This window comes from Pinus tabuliformis, chromosome 2_1 (assembly GCF_031772625.1).
Source record: "Pinus tabuliformis cultivar Carrire ecotype Pingquan chromosome 2_1, CPIR1, whole genome shotgun sequence".
In the NCBI taxonomy this organism is placed as follows: domain Eukaryota; kingdom Viridiplantae; phylum Streptophyta; class Pinopsida; order Pinales; family Pinaceae; genus Pinus; species Pinus tabuliformis.
Window position 1 is genome coordinate 566851653 of NC_142299.1, and position 15920 is coordinate 566867572.

At 31.0% G+C, this 15920-nt stretch overlaps 2 protein-coding genes across 3 annotated transcripts; both read left to right on the plus strand.

Annotated features, from left to right (window-relative positions):
* The first annotated feature begins 3858 nt into the window (after window positions 1-3858).
* LOC149201679 (universal stress protein A-like protein) lies at window positions 3859-5432 on the plus strand. 2 transcript variants are annotated; one of them, XM_089399785.1, is made up of 4 exons: window positions 3859-4166; window positions 4425-4454; window positions 4757-4979; window positions 5087-5432. In XM_089399785.1, the coding sequence occupies exons 1-4, from the start codon at window positions 4007-4009 to the stop codon at window positions 5172-5174; spliced, it is 501 nt and encodes a 166-aa protein (XP_089255911.1). In that variant the 5' UTR covers window positions 3859-4006; the 3' UTR covers window positions 5175-5432. The 2 variants fall into 2 exon arrangements, with proteins under 2 accessions (XP_089255911.1, XP_089255912.1); XM_089399786.1 differs by lacking the exon at window positions 4425-4454 and having other exon boundaries at window positions 3871-4166.
* Window positions 5433-13720: 8288 nt separating this feature from the next.
* Window positions 13721-15333, plus strand: LOC149201680 (universal stress protein A-like protein). The gene is made up of 3 exons (XM_089399787.1): window positions 13721-14021; window positions 14658-14880; window positions 14988-15333. The coding sequence occupies exons 1-3, from the start codon at window positions 13862-13864 to the stop codon at window positions 15073-15075; spliced, it is 471 nt and encodes a 156-aa protein (XP_089255913.1). The 5' UTR covers window positions 13721-13861; the 3' UTR covers window positions 15076-15333.
* The last annotated feature ends 587 nt before the right edge of the window (window positions 15334-15920 follow it).

Sequence of the window (15920 nt, forward strand, 5' to 3'; positions counted from 1 at the left end):
TTGAACAGTGAAATTGTTCATTTTTTTTATGGACAATAGATCAGTGGAAGAAGATGAAGCACATAATGAGGCATCAAATGAAGATAAACATACAGTTCAATCAGTTGTTTCAGATACTGAAAGGGAATTGCCAAGCAATGACATGCAGGTGGGAGGGGTGGAGAAGATACTTGGTTGGTTCCTAAAGCTACCAATAGAGAGTATCAATGAAAATAAAGCAAGCTACACCAGGTAGTCTTTGTTTGGGCCGAAGTTCATAATTAATCACCTCATAAGACTATATAAACCTATTAGTTGAGTCTGAAAAAAAAAAGAAATTTGAAATGCAAGAATTAAAACAAAAAAAGAAGGATCTAGCCAAGGAGAAGAAGGCAACATGGATTGTTGTAGAAAAACGTCGAGCAGATGAAAGGCTTGAAAGAGATAAAGCAAGGCAAGAGAAGGACCAACAAAAAAAAATGGAAAGACATTAAAAAGAATCAAGAAATGTACAACAAATGCTTGAAAACGAACAAGGGATGATCAATATGGTTGACAATGATGCAAGCAAAATTGATGAAACCAGGATTATGTCAAATGTATTAGACAATATTGTAGATAATACACCATTATTCCAAGACCTCATAAACATTCAAGTGCCTCACTATCAAAATGAGGGTTTACCGACTTGCTTTATTCCTACCAAAGGAGGTGTCAATTCTATGTATGCTCATCACACACCTCCACTCAATGTAAGGGTTAGTAGTGCAAATATGAGGTATGGGTACTCAATTACTCCATGGTTGGAAGGTGCAAATTGGACTCAAGTAGGTAACTAAGGGAATTTTGACACTAAAGATTCTCAAGGCCATAAAGAATAGGGGTGTCATATGTTTTTGGTTGTAACCACATTATGATGTGGATTTTGGATGGATTGTCTCTTTTTCTTGTCACAGCAAGATTTTGGCTTATAACCTAGGTTGTTTTATTTCATATTGTTTGCAGCATTGTAACCAAAATCCATTTTAGAAGGAACATATATAGTCTATTATAATGTAGAAATCTTACCTGAGAATGAAAATGGGATATTTTGTTATGCCTATACACACCAAATGATGTGTTTTACAACTGAGTTGCAAATATGATGATAGACAAATGAATATTGAAATATTGAACAAGTCGATTATTTAAATATGAAAATTCCATAAAATAGTGAACTGTAAAAGTACTTAACCTCACACCACATATGAAACCTCATTTACTGCAAGATAACTTAGAAGAAAAACATAGTGCATGTGCTTCTTGTTTCTTTCTTCTTTAAAGCTTTCAATGTAAAAAAGAAAAAAAAAAAAGAGCTAACAAATATTGTTTCTTTAAAGCTTTGTATTACCTCTACACACCAAATGATTTACAACACATTTATAACTGAGTTGTAAATATGATGACAAACAAATGAATAATGAAATCTTGAACAAGTCACTTATTTAAATATGAAAATTCCATAAAATAGTGAACTGTAAAAGTACCTAACCTCACACCACATATGAAACCTCATTTACTGCAAGTTAACTTAGAAGACAAATAGAGTGCATGTGCTTCTTGCTTCTTGCTTCTTTAAAGCTTTGAATGTTAAAAAAAAAGCAAATAAGAGCTAACAAATATTGCTTCTTTAAAGCTTTGTATTACCTCTACACACCAAATGATTTACAACACATTTATAACTGAGTTGTAAATATGATGACAAACAAATGAATAATGAAATCTTGAATAAGTCACTTATTTAACAGATAATTAAATACTATAATTATTAATTCCTTAGGCCATAGGCCATATTTTTATTTATGGTTTTCGACCTTATTATCTTTTTTAGTGGTTAGCCGTCACTAAGTTTTCTACGTTGTCTTGACTTTCCAATGGGCCATTAAAGAATGCTCGGGAACCAGCGCGATGAGATTTGATATGCATTGGGCCATGCAATATATGTACATATGAGCGTGCTCAATCTCTGGACGTACTTGATACTCAACCAAGTCGAATCGTATATAATATTAATTGATTAATTTAAATATATCTAAAATGAGATTTTAATTTTAATTTTAATTTGAAATGATTTATTTATAAAATTGAGTTTATATAAATTTGAATTTTATTCCATTTACTTTATTTTTAGTTTTATTATTTTAATAATTATTTATATAAAATTAAATTTAACTATATAAAATTTTAAATGTCATTGGAAAGATGCATTGCAAAACATAAATAACATTAAAGATATTGTCACTTCTAAGTTCAAAGAAAAAATGTGGTGTGAGAAAGATTTAGCGACTAAAAGAAAATTAAGTTATTATAAGAAGGTCATCAACCCCACCCTAGAAGATCAAAAGTATCTCTCTATCTTAACTAGTTCAAAGAAGAAAATTAATATAGCAAAGATTAGAACGAATTCTCATGAGCTCCAAAGTGAAACAGGTCGTTGGGAAGTTCCTAAAACGCCATGGATGGAAAGGATCTGCCATATATGTGAGAATAAGAACATCGAGGATGAAAATCACTTCCTCTTAGAGTGCCCCGCATACAACCACATTAGATCTCAGTTTCACAATCTTTGTTACATTACTGACCTTCCTAGCCTTTTACAATGTCAAAATTATAGTGAGCTTGGGAGGCTTCTCTCCAAGTTTTTTGAGTATAGGAATAAAATCTTAAATCAAAATAAATATTTGTTCTTTAGGTCCGATAGACCAATGTTTGGTCTCAGTGGACGTTAACCATCATCATCATTATCATAAAAAAGTATATATAAATAATTTTGTTTGTCAACTTTAATATTAAATTAATAATTTATATAAAATTTAAATATAAAAAAAAATATTTAACTTAATTTAACTAGTTAATAACTTAATATTCATGTGAACTACTCTAATAACCACATATTCGATTGAATTTTTAAACATTATTTCATAAGAAAGTTTCCATTCCGCCCTATGGACATGGCAGATTGTTCTTGCGGATTTAGATTCTATAACCAGACTAGCCTCCATTTTTAACTCTTACTACCCTATTAGCCTTATAATTTCCATGTGAAATGTGCTTTACATTTACCTATAATTTCTATGTGAAATGTGCTTTACCTTTACCTATAGCCGGTTATCCATCCAAATTCTAATTTAGCTACTATATTTTTAGTTTCTTCATATAACCCGGTTATCCATCCAAATTCTAATTTAGCTACTATATTTTTAGTTTCTTAATATAACCCTATTAATATTTATTTATGATTTTCAACCTTTTAGTGGTGAGTTGTCACCAAGCTTACTACCTTATCTGCCATTCCACTAAGCTTTCTACGTCATGAACTACCATTCAATGCTAGGCCATTAAACCTACCATTCAAATGCAGGAGAATCTCACTGACTGCCCGGTACCAGCACAGTGACTTTTGAAATGCATTGGGCCATGCAATCTATGCACAGATGAAAGTGATACAAACCCTGTGTGTATATGACACTGAAGGTGATACAAACTCTGTACGTGTACATGAAACTATATTGTCATGTTGTTTACTGGGTGGTGTAGCTATTGTGACATCACAGAGGTAAAGGCGTTACATAATTGGCACTCACTTCGGTTGTTTTTATTGCTTCTGAGAAATTTCATAAATCATATTATACATTTTGACTTACTTTATAACATATACCTCAAATTTTTGGCTGTACTAATAACTGACAATTCGACCCTCGGATTCTATCATGGTCACCAATTTAATTAATTGATGACTTGGAATCCCTCGATGTCGGCTCACAGGGATACTGTCCTGAAAACGTCCATGGATGAATGATAGTCGAATACCAAGTGGCATAGGCTGTTGCTTTCAGAGCAACTGGTCCCCTTAGATTTGGGGTTGAAATCAATGGGCTGACAATGATAGACATCGAAGCATATGATATTTATTATATGGCTTCTTCTGTAACCACCCAGCAACTCCATTGTTATCGGAATCCAGCAAAGGGGAGAGAATAGGGTTAAGATGGTGAACATAGTGGTTGCAGTGGATGAGAGCGAGGAGAGTATGCGTGCCTGTGAGTGGGCTTGCAAACATCTCTTGGCTGCTCAAGCAGACATCCAGCAGTCATATAACTTCATACTCCTCCATGTTCAGCCCACTGCCTCTGTTTTCACGGGTCCTGGTATTATGACTGCTTCCAGCTTTCATCTGATTCACACATTTGTTAAAATTTCCAATCGAGTTTCTAGATTCCTCTTTTCCCTGGAATATCAAGATATACTGTTGTCTGAACTGTGATTTTCTCTTCAAATTTCTAGATGAATGGTAGGTTAACTTTCTAGATGAATGGTAGGTTAACTTTATTTTATGCTGGTTACGTTTATTTTGAGTGTTGATGGGCAGAATATTGGGTAAGTTTATTTTGATTGCTGATTCGCAGAATATTTAACAACCAGTAGACAGATCCAAGGTGAGGGCTCTTATATCTGGATTCTCATGTCTGTCTGATTGCCAAATATTTAACAAATCAATAATGGAAATAAAGATGCCCTGGCAACCTGGCTTAAAGTTGATAACCCAACTAATCCAACTAATTCTAAAATCTATAAATTCCTCTTAAAACTATTTGAAATGAATGAAGTGTTACTTATCCTAGAATCCCCTCACCAATATTCTAATTGATTGTAAATTTGAGTAATATTCCAGAAATTTTAACAATCAAATTCTAGAATATTCTCCTATGAATAAATGGAATCTTTTTTAATTATGCAGTGTATACCCCGAGCGTCCAAGTGTTCGAGCTTCTTGAAATGCAAGCGAAGAAGACGACCCAGAGGATATTGAAGCGAGCTGTCAATTTCTGCGACCGGTATGGTGTGAAGGCAGAAACCCATGTTATGATTGGCGACGCCAAACAGAGAATATGTGAAGCTGCGGCTAAATTGGGAGCACATTTTCTGGTTGTGGGTAGCCATGGACATGGCACTTTTGTCAGGTATTTAATCATTACTTGTCTTTAACACCTGTGCTTTCCAGTCTAATTTGATGATGAAATATTGCGTGTTTAATTAAGTCGGTGGCGGTGTGTTTGGCTAATTGCAGAGCAATAAAGGGAAGTGTGAGTGATTACTGTGCTCGAAACGCTACGTGCCCTGTCGTGGTGGTCAACAAAAAGGTCTTTGAAGGGTAGAGAGGAGCGATTCGATCTTGTACCTCTGCCTTCCTTCCATGGCTAAAGGAAAGATTCTCAGATTTTGGGATGCCTAAGGTTTTGGGAAGTTTGGAGAATAAGAAGAAGATTTAAAAGTAACTAAAGCAGTGTATATATTTATGGTTTTCGGTATATAACAAGTTTTGGAACTTGGTTTAGCCGTTCAGTTAGTTGTTTGGATTTGTATTTATTTTATTGAATTAATTTAATAAAATTCTTTTTCAGTTTTGTTACCAATTTACGAATAATCACATATCTAATATTTTCAGAAGCAAAAATGCCTTTCTATTGGAGAGTCGTTAAAATCATAAATCGAAATCAATGGAATAGCAGAAAAAAGCAGGCCATACCCTGCAGTCAAGCAGTCTGAGACATTATATATTATTTTTTCTTTAATTATAATTCAAAATTATTAAAATATTTTAAAAATTACAATTTTCTTGAACAGTAGATTTTAAAATTAAAATGTTGGAGTGTTTGAATCAGTTTTTGATGAGAAAAATAGATTTAGCACCATCAAGAATCCATGGTTTACCCAAAATCCCGAAGTTTGACTGCTATAACCCATAGTTACCAAATTCAAATTCTAGTTATTAGATACGGAAATAATTCATCTATATAAAATTCAATACAGAAAATATTTGAGAATATACATCTTAAAATGATTAACATATTATTTATTTTTATCTTTTTTAAATTTGAAAAAATTGAACTGAATGATGATTATATTCAAAATTTCAAAGAAAATTAATTAAATCTCTCTTATAAGGATATTCTTGTTTATTTTTCTCTTATAAAGATCCAAAAATGATGAAGAACAAGATGCATCAAATTTATTAGAATTGCAGAGTGAGAAATATGCTAGTATATCTAATAACATAGATAACAAAACTTCAAATCTGAAGTTCAATGAAAACAATGAGACATTGGATAAAAAAAAGTAAGTTTGAAGGGATCTAATCCAAATTTATTTAACAATAAAGTGTGTGCAGATTATACTTTGTGTGGACAACATAAGGAGAACCCCTCTAATTTGATTCCACCTCATTGATGCTCTGTTTTACAGTAAACCTAACAACTATAGTAATGGCTATCATAAAATTTTTTTTAGAAAAACTAAAATATAAGTTCTAAATTTTTTATCTTTGTAAAATATAAAGACTATCTTTTTCTACAATATTTTAATAAAATACTTATATTTTTAGTAAGAAAATTGTCACTAAAAATTTCCAATATAAAATTTCTATAATCTTTTTAATATAAAAACTACTTTTTTTTATTCTTATTTTTTAATAAAAAACTTATCATTATTTAATTACAAATTTTTAATATAAAATTTCAATAATCTTTTTAATACTACTATTTTTCAAAACCATCATTATTTTATATTTTTTTACAATAAAATTTACCTAGGATCTCGCTCGAAACCATCATTATTTTATATTTTTTTACAATAAAATTTACCTAGGATCTCGCTCTCGTCCAGGAACTAGCACAAATGCGTATGGTATCAAGTCAAACCTATTTTTCCGGTATGGGCGAATTTTGGAATTTCCTAGGTCAATAGGTAATTATGCTTATCAGATTTTACTAAAATTTTGTTAGAACTTTTATTATTTTGAAATTTATTTGTAAGTTCTAATTATATGCTCTAATTTATATTTTCAAAAAAAATATCAAATTTCATTATAATTTTGTTAAAATTTCTATTATTTTTGTAAGTTCTTTAAATTACAATTAGTTTTAATTTTAATTATTATAACCCTTAAACCCATAAATAATAATTAATAATTATCCTCAGTGAACAGCTTTACAAGCCTCCCGATCATCACCCATTCGTCTAGAATTGATAATTTCTTGGATATTCTGATTGTAAAACATGCTCCTTTCTCCGAAATAATGGCAAATCGGACGCCAATTTGTAGGATATTCTGCTCGTAAAATGGGCGGAAATCTTTGTGGAAGCATCGTTGTCATGGCACGTGATCCCATTACTGGTTAATATGGCGAATTTCAATAGTTGTCTTCAGTTCTATTTTATTGGTGAATTTATAAAATGATTTTGACTTCATGTTTTTACGACGAAAAAATGTATTTTAATTATGTATTAATAAATTGTTCATAGTCAAAACCATTCATGAAGTTAATTATTAACTCGGATGAGGTTAATCATTGATTTAGTGCATAGCATTATTAATGGGCATGTTTATAAATAATGATTTATTTTCCAGCAAGTTTCATAGATGCCCTCCCCCTCCCCGGTTGCTTTTACTCTTGCAGGCTTCCATTCTAACTTAGCCGCTTCAATGTACTTATCACAAGTGGTGGATATAGTTAATGCAAATGGTGAATAAGATGTCTACCTACACACATTCAACGGAACCTCTATGCTCAAGATTTCAAACTTGACAGCCCCCAGCAAAATTTTTAAATTAAAATGAAATGTGGGAGGGAGGTAGTATAATACTACATTTAGTGTTTTTTAATCACCATTTCGATGAGACCAATGGATTAAGTAACAGGGTAGGATGATTGTGTCATGTTGATGTGGTAGGATGGTGTGTTTCTCTGACGTGGCAAGGAGATAGATCAAGATGATATGGCATAATGACATGATAGGTTGATGTGTTAACTGGCATGGAAAAAAGTTGATATAGTGGTTAATGTGGAATCTATCATGGTCGTGACATGGATTATGGGAATTTGAAAATCTAGAAGATTGTAAAAGTGAGATTTTATGTTTTTTTGAATTTGGAAGTTTCTAAATATCAAATATCAAAGATGTCTAGATATTTGATGTTTTTACCATGTTGATTAAGCTAATTTGTCACTAACAATGCTAAAGTGGAAGCCAAGTGGTACTCATGATGACAAAAGTGGCATATAATTCCAAATTCAACTTTTCTATAAAAGGGAAATTTTGGAATTATCCAGATGTGAATATCTAAAAATCTAACCAACAATGCCATAGTGGAAGCCAAGTGTTACTCATGATGACAAAGGTGGGATATGATTCCAAATTCAACTTTTCCATGAAAGGGGACTTTTGGAATTATCCAGATGTGAATATCTAAAAATCTAACCAACAATGCTAAAGTGGAAGCCAAGTGGTACTCATGATGACAAAGGTGGCATATGATTCCAAATTCAACTTTCCCATGAAAGGGAACTTTTGGAATTATCCAAATGTGAATATCCAAAAATCTAACCATTGACACAGTGGATGTCTATAAATATGGAAGAAATACAAATGTCATTGGTAGAAAATAAATTCTAGGATCTAGATATTGACTTGACAAGTCAAGGTGTTAGACTAGTAGTTGTGTGCAGAGAGGTGACAACATGTGAGGATTGCCATGTGTTAACCATATGTCAATTGTATGGACCTTGACATGATACAAATAGTCGAAAGGCTACAATTTTTTATATAGAGTTAGGAATTAAATGAAATTTATTTTTTTGGAAAGTTTTTGATATAAAAATATGTTAGAAATTTAAAACAAAAAATAAGATGAGAAATCAAAATTTAATTTTAATAATCATTAATTTAAATATTCAATAAAAAAATCATTATTCCCTTAATTTTCAAAAATAGATAATACTAAATTGAAAGTAAAAATTCTAATAATTATGTATTAATTCTCTATTAGTATTGAGGAAAAAGTGTAACTATTAAAATATGAAGAAGTGTAACTGTTAAAATTGTGGGTTCATTCACTTAATAACTACCAACACATAATGTCTACTAGATGGATAATAGTGATTATTTTATGATTTTTTTTAAGTAATTAACTATATACTTAAGTAATGATTTCAATTATAAAGTATCATATATATATGTGTGTGTGTGTGTGTGCGCGCGCGTGCATGCGTGTGTATGTTTATTGAGATTAAATGAATGAACATTACATGTGTATTCTAGAGAAAAAAAATGGTAATTTTATTTGCTCTTATTGTAGTATTAGCTTTCACAAATCATGTTTATCAAGTTTTTATGGTTTGTTATGTTTTAAAAAGTTTATTGATCATATCAAAATTTAATTTGTTTTTTTAAGTGGACTAAGTATATACCATTTCCAAAATCACATGAATGCGAAATTGAAGAAAAAGACTACTTACATATTCTCATTATTGTTAAGAATCTCAAAAAAACAAAATAGTCAAATATAAAATAAAATATTTAAGCGATTGTAGCTCCTTCATGGAGTTTTAACCATGTTGCCATAAATTATTATAATCATCTTTTCCACTAAATGAAGGTGTTGTTACACTAATTATAATTGGAGACACCATCTTTGAGATGGTAAGAAATAGGGAGACCATGAATTCTTATCTCACAATCAACTATCATAATATTGTTCAAACATCTAATCTATTCATAATTGTTGGTTTTAAATATTCCCCTTTTGAAAAGTCAATATGCATAGATTATAGAATGTGATAGTATCTCAAAAATACTCAAAAAAAAATAAAATTTGTTCAATCATTTTCCTCCTTTTTCATGCTTGACCAACAATATTCATCAATAAAATAACAACGTTTTTTGAAAAAAAATATTTCCCTATTAATCTTACTAAAATAAAAATAAATCATAAATAGAATCATTTTTATTTTTTCCATATATATATTTTATATAACATATACATAAATATAACTCATAAACTTCCCTTAAAATTTAAATCCGCGATTTGTACTCTAAATTTAGGATGGATAATAAATTTAATTTTATATAATACATATATTTCATGTTGTAATAATTTAGTCACATTATTTATAATTAAAATTGTTTTAAGAAAATAAAATTTATATAAAAAACAATAACTATATTTCATTTCATATATTTTTAATTTATATTAAATTTTATTAATTTATTATATATGGATTTTAAAATTTTTACATTTTATTGCTCTGATGTTTTGTTTAAACTAACTATCTTAATGAAATTCTTCGATCCACCTTCACTAAAATATAGGATAGTTATAATAATTGTTAATAGTTATCTTACTAGGATAGTTATAATAATTGTTAATAATAATAATTGTTAATAATTATCTTACTGGGATAGTTATAATAATTGTTAATAGTTATCCTACTAGGATAGTTATAATAATTGTTAACCTCAACCGACATTTATGATTATCTTTGCACATTTTTAATGGAAAAAGATGTTACGTTGATATTATTTAATTAAATAAATGATAATTATTTGTTTATGATTTTGGAATATATATTTATAGACATTTTTAGAAAGGAGATGCGTGGAATTTTGAAAATTTTAGTTGGTCGATTATATTTAGATCATGTAGATTTTCTTTTGAATATTTTTGACAATTTAATTTATGGTGAATTTTAGTGATTCAATAATGAAGATAATTTTTTTGAAATAATGGTTGTAGGACAGACAGGATATTGTTCGGTTTCAAATAGTTCCATTCTGAAATTCAGATCAGGTCTCCTCCTAATTCAAGAAGTTTCTTTCCTCAATGTTCTTTTGCATGAGGAAGCTTTCAGCTCTGAGATTTTGAGACATAGAAGATCTGAATATTTATCCCATGGCTCGAAGTTTTTTCATTGTTTCTTCAACAATATTGAAGACAAAAAGGCCACTTACGATTTCAAACCATGGTTCTAAGGTAGTGTGATATTTTCATGCTACCGTGGTCTCCCACTTTAGATATGATAATAACATCAATTTCCACAACTCTAGTTTGGGTAAGGCTTCCAAATCTACCCTTGCATCTTTGCAATCTCTAATTGTTATCCTCTATTGGGAATGCTCTTGGAAAGTTTTTTTCCCGACCCGAACAAAATAACACAGAGATGCGAGGACATGGCATAAAACATGGTGGATGAAACCCTAAACCTCACATAATTGTGTGTATTAATGGAGCCACCCACTGCAAGATGTGGCAGGACCCACTGGCCACCTATTGTACAACATTTGTGGTGTCTCCACGTCAACAAGTGAGGTAGACAAGAGAACACACAGGTAATGACGTCCCTCCCCTATACAATTGCTTTGTGCTCTTTTGCTTATTTAAGACTTTGTAACCCTAATACGACAACCCTTCAAAATACCATCGACATAAACTATGTTGTAAAAATTAAACTTAAATTAACTTTGAAAAACCATACAAATATTAAAAATAAAAATAACAAAAATTACATTGTTCAAAATAATACCATTATACCAATCTTTTAAAAAAATAAAAATAAATAAATAAATAAATTAAAATTGTAGCATAATAATATCAATGTAACATCTTCTCATAATTATCGCTCGATGATTATTGAATAATAGGAATGTAACCTCTTCCAATAATAATTATCGTTTCATGATTATTCGAAAATATTACATTGATATTATTTAATTAGAGAAACGAAAATATTTGAAGATGTTACGTTGACATTACTTAATTAAATACGATAATTATTAATTCCTTAGGCCATATTTTATTTATGGTTTTCGACCTTATTATCTTTTTTAGTGGTTAGCCATCACTAAGTTTTCTACGTTGTCTGACTTTCCAATGGGCCATTAAAGAATGCTCGGGAACCAGCACAATGAGAATTGATATGCATTGGGCCATGCAATATATGTACATATGAGCGTGCTCAATCTCTGGACGTACTTGATACTCAACCAAGTCGAATCGTATATAATATTAATTGAATAATTTAAATATTTCTAAAATGTGATTTTAATTTTAATTTGAAATGATTTATTTATAAAATTGAGTTTATATAAATTTGAATTTTATTCCATTTACTTTATTTTTAGTTTTATTATTTTAATAATTATTTATATAAAATTAAATTTAACTATATAAAATTTTAAATGTTATTGGAAAGATGCATTGCAAAACATAAATAACATTAAAGATATTGTCACTTCTAAGTTCAAAGAAAAAATGTGGTGTGAGAAAGATTTAGTCACTAAAAGAAAATTAAGTTATTATAAGAAGTTCATCAACCCCATCCTAGAAGATCAAAAGTATCTCTCTATCTTAACTAGCTCAAAGAAGAAAATTAATATAGCAAAGATTTGAACGAATTCTCATGAGCTCTATAGTGAAACAGGTGTTTGGGCATTTCCTAAAACGCCATGGATGGAAAGGATCTGCCATATATGTGAGAATAGGAACATCGAGGATGAAAATCACTTCCTCTTAGAGTGCCCCGCATACAACCACATTAGATCTCAGTTTCACAATCTTTGTTACAATACTGACCTTCCTAGCCTTTTACAACGTCAAAATTATAGTGAGCTCGGGAGGCTTCTCTCCAAGCTTTTTGAGCATAGAAATAAAATCTTAAATCAAAATAAATAATTTATTTCTTTAGGTCCGATAGACCAATGTTTGGTCTCAGTGCACGTTAACCATCATCATCATTATCATAAAAAAATTTGTATATAAAAAATTTTGTTTATCAACTTTAATATTAAGTTAATGATTTATATAAAATTTAAATATAAAAAAAAAATATATATATATTTAACTTAATTTAACTGGTCAATAACTTAATATTCATGTGAACTACTCTAATAACCACATATTCGATTGAATTTTTAAACATTATTTCAGAGGAAAGTTTCCATTCCGCCCTGTGGACATGGCAGATTGTTCTTGCGGATTTAGATTCTATAACCAGATTAGCCTCCATTTTTAATTCTTACTACCCTATTAGCCTTATAATTTCCATGTGAAATGTGCTTTACCTTTACTTATATGCTTTATAATTTCCATGTCAAATTTGCTTTACATTTACCTATAATTTCTATGTGAAATGTGCTTTACCTTTACCTATAGCCGGGCATCCATCCAAATTCTAATTTAGCTACTCTATAACACTGGTTTAATTAAATAAATGATAATTTTTAGTTTCTTAATATAACCCTATTAATATTTATTATGATTTTCAACCTTTTAGTGGTGAGTTGTCACCAAGCTTACTACCTTATCTGCCATTCCACTAAGCTTTCTACGTCATGAACTACCATTCAATGCTAGGCCATTAAACCTACCATTCAAATTCAGGAGAATCTCACTGACTGCCCGGTACCAGCACAATGACTTTTGAAATGCATTGGGCCATGCAATCTATGCACAGATGAAAGTGATACAAAGCCTGTGTGTATATGACACTGAAGGTGATACAAACTCTGTACGTGTACATGAAACTATATTGTCATGTTGTTCACTGGGTGGTGCAGCTATTGTGACATCACAGAGGTAAAGGCGTTACATAATTGGCACTCACTTCGGTTGTTTTTATTGCTTCTGAGAAATTTCATAAATCATATTATACATTTTGACTTACTTTATAACATATACCTCAAATTTTTGGCTGTATTAATAACTGACAATTCGACCCTCGGATTCTATCATGGTCACCAATTTAATTAATTGATGACTTGGAATCCCTCGATGTCGGCTCACAGGGATACTGTCCTGAAAACGTCCATGGATGAATGATAGTCGAATACGAAGTGGCATAGGCTGTTGCTTTCAGAGCAACTGGTCCCCTTAGATTTGGGGTTGAAATCAATGGGCTGGCAATGATAGACATCGAAGCATATGATATTTATTATATGGCTTCTTCTGTAACCACCCAGCAACTCCATTGTTATCGGAATCCAGCAAAGGGGAGAGAATAGGGTTAAGATGGTGAACATAGTGGTTGCAGTGGATGAGAGCGAGGAGAGTATGCGTGCCTGTGAGTGGGCTTGCAAACATCTCTTGGCTGCTCAAGCAGACATCCAGCAGTCATATAACTTCATACTCCTCCATGTTCAGCCCACTGCCTCTGTTTTCACGGGTCCTGGTATTATGACTGCTTCCAGCTTTCATCTGATTCACACATTTGTTTAAATTTCCAATCGAGTTTCTAGATTCCTCTTTGCCCTGGAATATCAAGATATACTGTTGTCTGACCTATGATTTTCTCTTCAAATTTCTAGATGAATGGTAGGTTAACTGATATACTGTTGCCTGACCTATGATTCTAGATGAATGGTAGATTAACTTTCTAGATGAATGGTAGGTTAACTTTATTTTCTGCTGGGTAAGTTTATTTTGAGTGTTGATTGGCAGAATATTGGGTAAGTTTATCTTGATTGCTGATTCGCACAATATTTAGCAACCAGTAGACAGACCCAAGGTGAGGGCTCTCATATCTAGATTCTCATGTCTGTCTGATTGCCAAATATTTAAAAAATCAATAATGGAGATAAAGATGCCTGGCAACCTGGCTTAAAGTTGATAACCCAACTGATCCAACTAATTCTAAAATCTATAAGTTCCTCTTAAAACTATTTGAAATGAATGAAGTGTTACTTAACCTAGAGTCCCCTTGACAATATTCTAATTGATTGTAAATTTAAGTAATATTCCAGAAATTTTAACAATCAAATTCTAGAATATTCTCGTATAAATAAATGGAATTTTTTTAATTATGCAGTGTATACCCCTAGCGTCCAAGTGTTCGAGCTTCTTGAAATGCAAGCGAAGAAGACGACCCAGAGGATATTGAAGCGAGCTGTCAATTTCTGCGACCGGTATGGTGTGAAGGCAGAAACCCATGTTATGATTGGCGACGCCAAACAGAGAATATGTGAAGCTGCGGCTAAATTGGGAGCACATTTTCTGGTTGTGGGTAGCCATGGACATGGCACTTTTGTCAGGTATTTAATCATTACTTGTCTTTAACACCTGTGCTTTCCAGTCTAATTTGATGATGAAATATTGCGTGTTTAATTAAGTCGGTGGCGGTGTGTTTGGCTAATTGCAGAGCAATAAAGGGAAGTGTGAGTGATTACTGTGCTCGAAACGCTACGTGCCCTGTCGTGGTGGTCAACAAAAAGGTCTTTGAAGGGTAGAGAGGAGCGATTCGATCTTGTACCTCTGCCTTCCTTCCATGGCTAAAGGAAAGATTCTGAGATTTTGGGATGCTTAAGGTTTTGGGAAGTTTGGAGAATAAGAAGAAGATTTAAAAGTAACTAAATCAGTGTATATATTTATGGTTTTCTGTATATAACAAGTTTTGGAACTTGGTTTAGCCGTTCAGTTAGTTGTTTGGATTTGTATTTATTTTATTGAATTAATTTAATAAAATTCTTTTTCAGTTTTGTTACCAATTTACGAATAATCACATATCTAATATTTTCAGAAGCAAAAATGCCATTCTATTGGAGAGTCATTAAAATCATAAATCGAAATCAATGGAATAGCAGAAAAAAGCAGGCCATACCCTGCAGTCAAGCAGTCTGAGACATTATATATTATTTTTTCTTTAATTATAATTCAAAATTATCAAAATATTTTAAAATTTACAATTTTCTTGAACAGTAGATTTTAAAATTAAAGTGTTGGAGTGTTTGAATCAGTTTTTGATGATAAAAATAGATTTAGCACCATCAAGAATCCATGGCTTACCCAAAATCCTGAAGTTTGACTGATATAACCCATAGTTACCAAATTCAAATTCTAGTTATTAGATACCGAAATAATTCATCTATATAAAATTCAATACAGAAAATATTTGAGAATATACATCTTAAAATGTTTAACATATTATTTATTTTTATCTTTTCTAAATTTGAAAAAATTGAACTGAATGATGATTATATTCAAAATTTCAAAGAAAATTAATTAAATCTCTCTTATAAGGATATTCTTGTTTATTTTTCTCTTATAAAGATCCAAAAATAATGAAGAACAAGAT

Excerpts from the sequence above, each read along its gene's own strand:
- LOC149201680 (XM_089399787.1), top strand. The coding sequence starts at position 13,862 with ATGGTGAACATAGTGGTTGCAGTGGATGAGAGCGAGGAGAGTATGCGT. Across the intron at positions 14,022-14,657 it reads CTCTGTTTTCACGGGTCCTG|TGTATACCCCTAGCGTCCAA; the intron begins GTATTATGACTG and ends TTAATTATGCAG. Across the intron at positions 14,881-14,987 it reads GGACATGGCACTTTTGTCAG|AGCAATAAAGGGAAGTGTGA; the intron begins GTATTTAATCAT and ends GGCTAATTGCAG.
- LOC149201679 (XM_089399785.1), top strand. The coding sequence starts at position 4,007 with ATGGTGAACATAGTGGTTGCAGTGGATGAGAGCGAGGAGAGTATGCGT. Across the intron at positions 4,167-4,424 it reads CTCTGTTTTCACGGGTCCTG|AATATTTAACAACCAGTAGA; the intron begins GTATTATGACTG and ends GCTGATTCGCAG. Across the intron at positions 4,455-4,756 it reads AACCAGTAGACAGATCCAAG|TGTATACCCCGAGCGTCCAA; the intron begins GTGAGGGCTCTT and ends TTAATTATGCAG.